General features: G+C 45.9%; 1 protein-coding gene across 1 annotated transcript in view; it reads left to right on the top strand.

The window, feature by feature from the left end:
• Positions 1–13069, top strand: part of LOC126260648 (hexosaminidase D-like) — a 381617-nt gene that overhangs the window by 276220 nt on the left and 92328 nt on the right. Inside the window, exon 5 of the mRNA XM_049957985.1 lies at positions 8808–9056. Coding sequence (XP_049813942.1) covers positions 8808–9056 — 249 coding nt within the window. The remainder of the gene's footprint in view (positions 1–8807; positions 9057–13069) is intronic.

The following is a 13069-nucleotide window of genomic DNA, read 5'->3' as shown; positions in this document are numbered from 1 at the left end:
ATTTAATACCAGTGTAAATGGCAACCAGTACAGAGTTTGTTGCGTAGTAGTACGTCAAACGCATCGCGATTACTAGTGTCTCGGGATGTGCAATAGCGGCGCATTTCGTTTTTTTCAAGCGTCAGCTTCGCTTTGCAATTTCTCATAAAGCAATTGACGTATTGCAGTGCAACCAATACCATTCTTTTTGTGATTTTTCATGTTATTGATTCTTTGAGAAGTAATATGGGGTGGCCATTAAAGTTTGTGTCGAAACTAATTTTAGGTAGTCTCTTACTATTTACTTTCATGAAGCCCTGCCTTACCAGTGAAAGTCGTTTTTCAGCATCTATTGTTCCAGAGATATTTGTGCAGAACATTGAAGTGGACCACCCTTCAAAATACACTCCTGGAAATTGAAATAAGAACACCGTGAATTCATTGTCCCAGGAAGGGGAAACTTTATTGACACATTCCTGGGGTCAGATACATCACATGATCACACTGACAGAACCACAGGCACATAGACACAGGCAACAGAGCATGCACAATGTCGCCACTAGTACAGTGTATATCCACCTTTCGCAGCAATGCAGGCAGCTATTCTCCCATGGAGACGATCGTAGAGATGCTGGATGTAGTCCTGTGGAACGGCTTGCCATGCCATTTCCACCTGGCGCCTCAGTTGGACCAGCGTTCGTGCTGGACGTGCAGACCGCGTGAGACGACGCTTCATCCAGTCCCAAACATGCTCAATGGGGGACAGATCCGGAGATCTTGCTGGCCAGGGTAGTTGACTTACACCTTCTAGAGCACGTTGGGTGGCACGGGATACATGCGGACGTGCATTGTCCTGTTGGAACAGCAAGTTCCCTTGCCGGTCTAGGAATGGTAGAACGATGGGTTCGATGACGGTTTGGATGTACCGTGCACTATTCAGTGTCCCCTCGACGATCACCAGTGGTGTACGGCCAGTGTAGGAGATCGCTCCCCACACCATGATGCCGGGTGTTGGCCCTGTGTGCCTCGGTCGTATGCAGTCCTGATTGTGGCGCTCACCTGCATGGCGCCAAACACGCATACGACCATCATTGGCACCAAGGCAGAAGCGACTCTCATCGCTGAAGACGACACGTCTCCATTCGTCCCTCCATTCACGCCTGTCGCGACACCACTGGAGGCGGGCTGCACGATGTTGGGGCGTGAGCGGAAGACGGCCTAACGGTGTGCGGGACCGTAGCCCAGCTTCATGGAGACGGTTGCGAATGGTCCTCGCCGATACCCCAGGAGCAACAGTGTCCCTAATTTGCTGGGAAGTGGCGGTGCGGTCCCCTACGGCACTGCGTAGGATCCTACGGTCTTGGCGTGCATCCGTGCGTCGCTGCGGTCCGGTCCCAGGTCGACGGGCACGTGCACCTTCCGCCGACCACTGGCGACAACATCGATGTACTGTGGAGACCTCACGCCCCACGTGTTGAGCAATTCGGCGGTACGTCCACCCGGCCTCCCTCATGCCCACTATACGCCCTCGCTCAAAGTCCGTCAACTGCACATACGGTTCACGTCCACGCTGTCGCGGCATGCTACCAGTGTTAAAGACTGCGATGGAGCTCCGTATGCCACGGCAAACTGGCTGACACTGACGGCGGCGGTGCACAAATGCTGCGCAGCTAGCGCCATTCGACGGCCAACACCGCGGTTCCTGGTGTATCCGCTGTGCCGTGCGTGTGATCATTGCTTGTACAGCCCTCTCGCAGTGTCCGGAGCAAGTATGGTGGGTCTGACACACCGGTGTCAATGTGTTCTTTTTTCCATTTCCAGGAGTGTATATATGTGTATATTTTAAGGATTTCAACCCTTCTAAATTCTTACATTCTTATGTTTCCCTCTGACATCAGTTCTTAGTTTTGCACCTTTTTCTTGTGTTTATTGTCGAGAAGATCTGGTGCAATCCCTTGGATGATATCGATCGTAGGAAAATTTGAAACACAGAAATTCCGAACACCACGAGCATCGTGCAAAGGCAGGTTTTGCCACAACGATATTTCTTCGTATCAATCTCAAAAACACCAGACTTACAATCAGCAGATGGATAGGGACAACGTTATTTGAATATACGTTGGAAAATATTCGTTCAGTGATCTTCTACGCACGTGGGTAGATAAATGAAAAACAAAAATAAAAATAGTAACCACGTTTTTATGCGGGGCGCAAAAGTGCGAAGGTGGGACGCTGGGCATCTGCTACCGCTTCGGCTGAACTGGTTACTCGTTAAAAGGAACATAAAGTACCTGGAAAACTTTAACCGTCATTTTGTCAGAAACGGTCGAATATCTGCGGATAAGCTGAAACACTTGCTCGCTTATTTTGACGCTTCTTCCATAAAGTTTCTGATACATCGGGTTATGGCAATTCCCGTGTTCTCCGCGGCAATAGAAGACACGACTGCAAACCTCTGCTACCTGAAGCTAAACCGGCATTTCAAGGTGCAGCCTATTTGAAAAACTCACTCGATACCAAGAGCTCTAAAAGATTGAGTATCATTTGTTAAATCTGAAAGGAAAATTTTTGAAATCCTTCCTGAAAATTTAAATCTGTAATATATTATTGAAAAACATAATCTAATATGTTACGCTTATCCATAAATTTAAAAATCCGTGAATGTTTATTCAATATTAACACTGCAAACTGCAACCAGTCAATTTTTTTAAATACCTGTTTATTCGGTCAACTGTTTTCAACCTTCTTTAGACGAGTATACCACAGCGCAATCCAGGGAGCTGGCTTGCGACGGTATGGGTGGCTTTGTAATTAGCATCCCTCCCCCATATTCAGGGAAAAGTGAATGATGTGTAACTTATCTTACAATACAGATATCTTAATTTAAGTCGTTTTGTAATAGCCCTTGATCTTCTGAATACTTTACTAGACAATAAATGACGCCTTTATCTGCAAGCAGTCTTACAGCACCACTCAGATTGCAGATTGTCTCGTTCCAAGATCCTACTGCAAATCGACGTCCGTCAGCAGTCTGGGTATGCGGGTTACTCCTATTTCCTTTCTTATGTTTTGGTGTGATCTGTGCAGTTTCCCAGTAGTTAAGTACGCATTTTTCGAGCGAATATATGTATATGATTACTGAATGTGAAGTTATTAAGTTAGCACACCATCAAAGGAAGATAGTTGCCTTTATTAAGTAATTTGCTTCGCTACACCGAGGGTATAATCGGAGGACCTCTAGCACTTCCTTGGGGAAGGCTATGTACCACTTCTGTTGTTCTCGATGACTTTCCGTTAATTACTACGAACTTACGAACTTAATTTTTCTGAGAGGGAATCGGACATCCACTCGCACAACTGTGACGATACTCCATAGGCATTCAATTTGATTAGAAGCAGTTTGTGAGGAACGATGTGAGTAGCCTTCTGCAAATCTAGAAATATGGAATGCATTTGAGGTCCGCTGTCGATAGCTCTCATTATTTTATGTGAGTAAAGAGCTAGTTGTATTTCACAAGGACAATATTTTCGGAATCCGTGCTGACTATGCGTCAGTAGTTCGATTCCTTCGAGGTAATTAATTATATTCTAACACTATATATTCGAATGTTCCAAAATCCTACTGCAAATCGAAGTCAGCTATATGGATGTGGTGATTACTCCTATTTACTTTCATATGTTTTGGTGTGACCTGTGCGGTTTCCCAGTCCTTAGGTACGCACTTTTCGTCGATCGAGTGTGAGGCTATTACATCAGCACACCCCCAAGGAAAAAAATGCCTGTATTAAGTAATTTAAATTGCTTCGCTACACCGCGGGTATCAACTTCAGTTGTGACTTCATGCGCTGTATGTCTTGTTCGGTAACAACTTGTTCCATTCACTCACAATACTTGCTTTTAACAACATTACTGCCGTCTTCGCCCTCAATCTCGCATTCACTACTACCTGGTTCTGTGTGGGCTATATTTTTCTGGCAGATCCTGTTGTACCTTAACAGTGATACACATCAGCGTGGATTGCTGATGAGGAGGTGGCCGATATGTGCCTAGTGGATGGGTTTACTGAATGCAAAGGACACCACGCTGAGTAGTTGCGCGGCTACCATACCCACGTCTTGTAGTACTTTTTCATCTGTACGTGCGCGCCCACGAGAAACCAGATCCTCCCGTGTTAGAATGGAGGATACTGGCAGTGCTAGAACACCCCATGTCGATGAGAATGTGTTATAAGCGATTGGTGGCGGTTGTGCTCTAACTGTGAACACAAGCGAAACAACTGTTTTTTTAGAACCTTACACGAATAAAAATTTAATCCGTAACATCAAATTCAAAATGGTTCAGATGGCTCTGAGCACTATGAGAACATCTGAGGTCATCAGTCCCCTAGACTCAGAACTACTTAAACCTAGCTAACCTTAGGACAACACACACATCCATGCCCGCGGCAGGATTCAAACCTTCGGCCGTAGCTGTCGCGCGGTTCCGGACTGAAGCGTCTAGGACCGCTCGGTCACCGCGGCCGGCAAAGATTTCACAAAAGGTGCAATAATTGCCCACGGACGTCCCATATCGAGGGGTATTTGCAAATTGATTGTACAGCAAAGGGTAGGCTTCATTGCTTACAAGAGGGCCATGTCTAGCAGCAGGATTAGCCACGTACGGGGTGACGAAACTCAAACACACTGGTGTGGCGGAATGCTGTCGACACAAGTTCGCTGTGAATGTATGGGGTAACATTGTTAACTAACGGTTATGTCAAAGACCTTTTTGCCAACAAACTGGTCCAAACGTTCCTTCAATATCTCCTCCCACAGTTCCTGAAATATGTATCGCGAAGATTCCGTCAGCTAATGTCGTTTCCACATGACTGGGTGCCGACACAATTTTAACTCGGTGTAACGAACCAAGTTGATGTACAATTCGGCCAACACTGAGTGGATCACGGTTGCCTTTTCCATAACCACCTCAGTCACTAGACATAACACTAATAATATGAAGGCCCACGATCCAAATTTTTGACTTGTAGTAATATGGGCACAATCATATAAAATCAATAGATTCGATAACCCTGAACCAAAAAATTACTGATTTCAGGAATTTTTCGCGTCACGTCTGATCTGACCGCATTTTCAAAAATGTCATTAAGTTTTACCGAAATGTTCAAAAATGGTTCAAATGGCTCTGAGCACTATGGGACTCAACTGCTGTGGTCATAAGTCCCCTAGAACTTAGAACTACTTAAACCTAACTAATCTAAGGACAGCACACAACACCCAGCCATCACGAGGCAGAGAAAATCCCTGCCCCGCCGGGAATCGAACCCGGGAACCCGGGCGTGGGAAGCGAGAACGCTACCGCACGACCACGAGATGCGGGCATACCGAAATGTATCACAGCAAAACGTCCGATATTTGAAAATAGTTGAATGGAAGCTCTAACATACCAAAAACATGTTTTTCATGCACCTGTGGCGTAGCTCAAGTATAAGAAACCATTTGAAAAAATAAAAAATGGAATAAACAACATACTCATAGCAAAGCGTCTGAAAAGCTGTTTTACTAGTGGATTTGCGTCAGTTAACGGGCAAAAATAATTTTTCAGAAGTAAATATGAACACCTTCCATCTTGAAACCGTTTTGGAAGTACGAAATTCCAGCATGCTAGAATAATTTTACGCCAGCAACTTCTTTAATCAGTACAACCAAACACCAGCCAAAGTTGCAATTTCCCTTTTTTCATTCACTCGATGACTTATTTCTGGCCGGGACTCATTGTCAAATCATCGTAACACAGTCAAAAATGTATTTTCGAAAATGGCAAACCATGACAAAAAATGCAAACGAACAGGTACAGCGCATGCAGATCTGCATTTTCGGAAATATCGTTTTTGCCTATGTTGCGATGATCTGAAAATGGGACGTGGCCCGAACCTAGTCATTGAGTGGATAAAAAAGTGAAATTAGCAACTTTGGCTGGTTTTTCGTTGTACTGTTATGAAAGTGTTAAAAATTATACCAACAGGTAACAAAGAATTAAGAGAGAAAAATGTTGGATATGATAAAATAAGTCGTCCAGACGGATTAAGGAATGGTACCACAGAAATTTAGTGCAGCACATTACTAATCACACATCTCTTCGATACTCAAAAATCATTGCAACTTTATAATGAAACGTATGAAACTCTATGTTGCAAGCCAGTGAATAAATTGCAATTCTCAAATTCTATTAAGATTAACAAAGGCCTTATTGGAAACCACCGCACAGAAGGATGTTTTAAACAAATTGCACAAAAATAAAGTGGGATAAAGTCGAAAAACAGAGTTCAAATTCAAATGGTTTAAATAGCTCTAAGCACTATGGGACTTAACATCTGAAGTCATCTGTCCCCTAGACTTAGAACTACTTAAATCTAACTAACCTAAGACATCACACACACCTATGCTCGGGGCAGGATTCGAACCTGCGACCGTAGCAGCAGCGCGGTTCCGGACTGAAGCGCCTAGAACCGCTCGGCCACAACGGCCGGCGAACAGAGTTCATTTAAAGAGAAAAAAGTGAGTGTCTTTAATCACTGTCGTACTCAACATTATCGCCATCATCAAAATCACTCTCCAAGTCACTACCAATTTCTTCAATGTCTTCTTATGGGTAACAAATGTAATTAGTGAAAATCACTCGTTTCTTCATAAAATCATATAGTGAAATTTATGTCAGATATACCTTTTGTGGATACTGACTCTGTGAAGGCAGTCCATTACAGGGATATTATTGTCGTGTAACGACTCCGTCACAGGCCGTGCATTATGGACAGGTGCTCGATCGTGTTGAAAGATGCAATCGCCATCCCCGAATTACTGTTCAACAGTGGGAAGCAAGAAGATGCTTAAAACATCAGTGTAGGCCTGTGCTGTGAAAGTGCCACGCAAAACAACAAGAGGTGCAAATCCCTCCATGAAAACAAGATCACACCGTAACACCACCGCCTCCGAATTTGACTTGGCACTACATATGCTGGCAGATCACGTTCACCGGGTATTCGCCATACCCACAACCTGCCATCGGAACGCCACATCGTGTACCGTGATTTGTCACTCCACACAACGTTTTTACACTGTTCAATCGTCCAATGTTTACGCTCCTTACACCAAGCGAGGCGTCGTTTGGCATTTACCGGCGTGTTGTGTGGCTTATGGGCAGCCGCTCGACAATTAAATCCAAGTTTTCTCACCTCCCGCCGAACTGTCATAGAACTTGCAGTGGATCCTGATGCAGTTTGGAATTCCTGTGTGATGTTCTGGATAGACCTCTGCCTATTACACATTACGACCCTCTTCAACTGTAGGCGGTCTCTGTCAGTCAACAGACGAGGTCGGCCTGTACGCTTTTGTGCTGTACGTGTCCATTCACGTGTCCAATTCACTATCACATCGGAAACAGTGGACCTAGGGATTTTTAGGAGTGTGGAAATCTCGCGTACAGACATATGACACAAGTGACACCCAGTCACCTGACCACGTTCGAAGTCCGTGAATTCCGTGGAGCGCCCCATTCTGCTCTCTCACGATGTCTAATGACTACTGAGGTCGCTCATGTGAAGTACCTGGCAGTAGGTGGCAGCACAGTGCACCTAATATGAAAAACGTATTTTTTTGGGGGTGTCCGGATACTTTTGATCACATAGTGTACCATTATGGGACTTTTTCTTCTAGTCTTAACCAGTACTACCTGGTCTCCGAACATGCGACACCTCTTTGAAAAACATCCTGTTCACGGGTTGACGCAACCAAGACAGGTCACACAAAATAAACGCAGAAAGAGTAAACCGCGAGACATGGTTTCACTAACAGAGTGGAAAATGCTGCGAATTTCCACTCGTCTGCAAGTAATTTTTTACTTTAAACCTGGCGAATTTTGACAGACGTTTTGTAATGGAACTATATAATTTTCTGACATGAAACAGGGCTTCACCGTCATCGTAACATTTCTGGAATTGATGAATGCAAACGAGGTAAGAATGCCACAGCCGGCCGGAGTGGAAGAGCGGTTCTAGGTGCTACAGTCTGGAACTGCGCGATTGCTACGGTCGCAGGTTCGAATCCTGCCTCGGGCATGGGTGTGTGTGATGTCCTTAGGTTAGTTAGGTTTAAGTAGTTCTAAGTTCTAGGGGACTGATGACCTCAGCTGTTAAGTCCCATAGAGCACAGAGGCATTTTGAACCATTTTTGAAGAATGCCACAAACCCCTCTCCCACCGTCATGAGAAGAGCTGCCACAAACATGTACACTTTCCTATGCCAAATGTAAGCAAACGCGTAACTCAGATACGGTTCATGTCTTTACCTGTGCCCTTCGAGCCCTTCAATCTGTGCTCTACTGTTGTAACGATCACACAACTTTGTCGTCAAGGTAATCAGATTCGACGAAATTGTATTAGCAAAATACCTTCTTGGATTTGAGGTTCAATAAGTATCATTCCGTACGAAAGATTTTATCGCTGGCGTTCTACATGTATTTCGTGTTCAAAACTGCAGCAGACAAGGAATGGAGTAAATATCAAGACCAAAACAGGTTATGAGCTACAGACTGTATTTTACATTTGAAGACGTTTCGCTGATGGGCGGGTGCCCACAGCACTGATGATGTGGGTAGTGATGCTTGCAGGAAGGTGGTACGTGTTGGGATTGTTTTTCAGGTGATGAAGACGCAGGAAGTGGTACATTACCTGCACGTGGGCTGCAACGTAGTGTTACAGACGGGCGAATGCCTACGGTACCACTGTGAATGAAGTTGTGCAGCGTGGTGAGGCGTGTTGTTTTGTTTGTCTTGCAGGTGATGAAGGCGCACCAGGGCGCGCGCTACCTGCACATCGGCTGCGACGAGGTGTTCCAGATGGGCGAGTGCCCTCGCTGCCGCACGCAGATGCGCGACGCGCTCTTCCTGACGCACGTGGCCCGCGTCGCCGGCCTGGTGCGCTCCAAATACCCGTCCGTGACGCCCATCATCTGGGACGACATGCTGAGGCACCTGTCGCCGCAGAGCCTCGACGAGGCGCGCATCGGCGACCTCGTCGAGCCCATGGTGAGTCGCCTGCACGGCCAGCCTTACCGTCTCTTTCGTCGAGGGTCACATTTTCAGGCGAGGTCATCTTACTAAAAAGACCGACACTCAATAACTGCTACAAGACAGTAAAAGAAGTCAGCTAAGAAAAACGAATAAAAGAATAAGTGAGTAAAGTAAATATTCATGGCATTATAGTCAAACTCAAATAGTACAGGACATCATGTTTTAATCCATCCGTAGAGCTTTCCAGAAGGGTAGTGTAAATCGTTGCTGAGACTCCACCATTTGCCCTTCTAGGAAACAAATTCAGAACGAAATAAAGTCAGAGGATGAACTCCTGTGCACTTTACTCTACCTCTGCGGTCGTTAAGCTGCTTGGATCATGTTGAATATTGTATCATACTTCTCATATAACAGAATTCTTTAACTTCTTCCATTACCGTGTCGTTCCGAGTTCGACGGTAAGTAGGTACACTACTGGCCATTAAAATTGCTACACCACGAAGATGACGTGCTACAGACGCGAAATTTAACCGACAGGAAGAAGATGCTGTGGTATGCAAATGATTAGCTTTACAGAGCATTCACACAAGGTTGGTGCCGGTGGCGACACCTACAACGTGCTCACATGAGGAAGGTTTCCAACCGATTTCTCACACACAAACAGCTGTTGACCGGCGTTGCCTGGTGAAAGGAGGAGAAATGCGTACCATCACGTTTCCGACTTTGATAAAGCTCGGATTGTAGCCTATCGCGAATGCGGTTTATCGTATCGCGATATTGCGGCTCGCGTTGGTCGAGATCCAACGACTGTTAGCAGAATATGGAATCGGTGGGTTCAAGAGGGTAATACGGAACGCCGTACTGGATCCCAACGGCCACGTATCACTAGCAGTCGAGATGACAGGCATCTTATCCGCATGGCTGTAACGGATCGTGCAGCCACGACTCGATCCCTGAGTCAACAGATGGGGACGTTTGCAAGACAACAACTATCTGCACGAACAGTTCGACGACGTTTTCAGCAGCATGGACTTTCAGCTCGAAGACTATGGCTGCGGTTACCATTGACGGTGCATCACAGGAGCGCCTGCCTTGGTGTACTCAACGACGAACCTCTGTGCACGAATGGCAAAACGTCATGGTTCTGTTTACAGCATCATGATGGTCGCATCCGTGTTTGGCGACATCGCGGTGAAAGCACATTGGAAGCGTGTATTCGTCATCGCCATACTGGCGTATCACCCGGCGTGATAGTATGGGGTGCCATTGGTTAAATGACTCGGTCACCTCTTGTTCGCATTGACGACACTTTGAACAGTGGACGCTACATTTCAGATGTGTCACGACCCGTGGCTCTACCCTTCATTCGATCCCTCGAAACCCTACATTTCAGCAGGATAATGCACGACCGAATGTTGCGGTCTGGTCATTAGTGGCCGAGCAAATTGCTCGTCACAATACGCCAGTTACTACTACTGGTGAACTGTGTTGAAGCTGCATGGGCGGCTGTACCTGTACACGCCATCCAAGCTCTGACTCAATGCCCAGGCGTATCAAGGCCGTTATTACGGCCAGAGGTGGTTGTTCTGGGTACTGATTTCTCAGGATCTATGCACCCAAATTGCGTGAAAATGTAACCACAATCAGTTGTAGTACAATGTATTTGTCCAATGAATACCTGTTTATCATCTGCATTTCTTCTTGGTGTAGCAATTTTAATGGCCAGCAGTGAATTTATTCTTCTATTATTATCCATGACCTTATATTTGCTCTACATATTCTTAAGTCATATTCCACCCCAGCATTTTATCTCTACTCCCAACAGTTTTTTATGTCTTCCTTACATCTGGCCAGATATGCTATACCATCAGTTAATCTTACCACTGATATCTCTTCCTCTTGAAAATTCATTTCCATTCCGGTGTTTTCTTTCAGTTGCTTCACTGCTCCTTCGAAGTGCAATAGGCAGTCATATATTTTTTAATCAAAGTTTAGAAACAAAGTTTCATGGTTGATCTTTCATTTACTTGGATGTACATGTCTGATTCCATGTAAACATATATTTCCGTGTCGCAGCTCATAGCTCGCTGCTAGAGGAAGCAACAGAAAAGACCGCAGTACGTAGATAAAGTGGAGGTGATAATTAAACTGATTATCCCTTCTTAACACGAACTTTCCCTTCTTGTCTATATCCAAGCCGTGGCTTCCCTTGTCGACGGTGCTTTAAATCTCAATGTTCCTTCCCTAGTGTCGGGCAGCAGCTATGCCGAGCTGAGCACCAAAGCTGCAACCAGCGTTTAGCATTGTAATCTGCTAGTTACGGATATAATACTTCGGATCGTGTAATGTTCGAGGAACGTCCAATAGAGTGAGTGTAAAACGGCGCTAAGAAGCCAGAATTTGTCCTTCTAAGAACACTTTCTTTCCTCGGCCAAATTCGGTTGAAAAAAATGTGGAATTTGTTGTTGGAAATTGTGTAACATTCCCGCTTCAGTCCCTATAGCTCTGATAGTTGGCGGCACTATACATAGCCTTGAAAATTGTATCTGTAACGGCGGTGGGTTCCAAGCAGAGAGCTACCATCACAGATATTCGTAGGCGCTTGCAGAATGTCTGCGGAGACCTGGCAGTGTAAAAAATCACGGTGAGTCGTTCGGCGAGCCGTTCTTCATCATCGCAAAGAGATCGCGCAGACCAGTCCGATCTCCCGCGTTCCGGCCGGCCGTATACATCTATGACTCCTGTAATGTTTGAACGTGTGGACACCCTCATCCGAGTTGATCGACGGATCACAGCCAAACCTCGCTGGACAACTGGCTGCCTCTGTTGGTAGTGCTGACACGCTCGTTTACCAGTTCGGGTACCCACTAGCTTCCTCGCCACCTAACAGAAGACCATACGATCAACGATGGATCATCTGTGCAGAATTTCTTGCGTGTTACGAGGACAATCGTGACAATTTTTTGTCGAACATCATCACCGGAAACAAAACGGCAAAACAGAGAATGGTGCCACACCACTTCTCCCCCGAAGTTGCAGCCTCATTCGGTAAAGTCATGGCGATGGTCTTCTGTGAGTGTCGATGGGTTATTCTGTTTGATGTCCTCCATCATGGTGCAACGACCAACTCTAAAGTGTGTTGTACTACCGTCAAGAAACTGAAAAACGTCTTGGGCGTGTTCGTTACCACAAAAATGCATATGAACTTCTCCTTCTCCATGGCAACGCAAGGCTTCACACAACCCTGCAAACCCGAGACATTCTCACAAACCTTCGTTGGACTGTTCTTTCTCATCCACGATGCATCCCGGATCTCGCACCTTCCGACTTCCTTCTGCTTTGCCCAGTGAAGGAGGCACTCCATGGGAAGCTGTATCCCATGATGGGGAGGTTATTGATTCAGCAAGACGGTGGCTCCGACGTCGACAAGTACATTGATGCTACGTGGACATGAAGGCCCTTCCAATAAGATGGAGTAAGGCTGTCGCATTGAACGGACATTATGTTGAAAAATAGGATTCCGTCACCAAAAGAGGGGTGGGGGTGGGGGATAATATGGTGTATTGGAGTCCTGAATGAAACCTACCTACTTTTGGGACAGAAACTGTGTTGCATTACTTATTGAGAGCTTCTCTTATTTCATCTGCATTGTGTTCTAAATGTTGGCGAAAATGTTACACACTCTTTGCCCTGTTGGAGGTATATCACAAGGAGTTCGGCGCATTTAGAGATCTTCTGAGTTCAGTTAAACAACCCAGCTGCACTTGACGCACTTTGTCCTATTTGAGCTCTCTAGAAATGTTACCCATTTAGTAATTCTAGTGTAGAGAGGTGTGGGGCCCGATCTTTGGGTCTGCGTGAGAGTGACGCCACCCCACAGCGTCCCCACACCGTACCCCTCTGGCCGACCCTCCCGCTGCCACCCCTGTGGCCGCCTCGAGTCTTATCGATCGCCGGTCGCTGGTCTTGACTTCTTTCTCTGATAACGCTCGCTTCCCTGCTTGCCGCCACTGGTCACTGCTGCTACT

This window comes from Schistocerca nitens, chromosome 5 (assembly GCF_023898315.1).
Source record: "Schistocerca nitens isolate TAMUIC-IGC-003100 chromosome 5, iqSchNite1.1, whole genome shotgun sequence".
Taxonomy (NCBI): Eukaryota; Metazoa; Arthropoda; class Insecta; order Orthoptera; family Acrididae; genus Schistocerca; species Schistocerca nitens.
The sequence above is the reverse complement of the archived record's forward strand: the minus strand, read 5'-3'. Positions and strand labels throughout refer to the sequence as shown.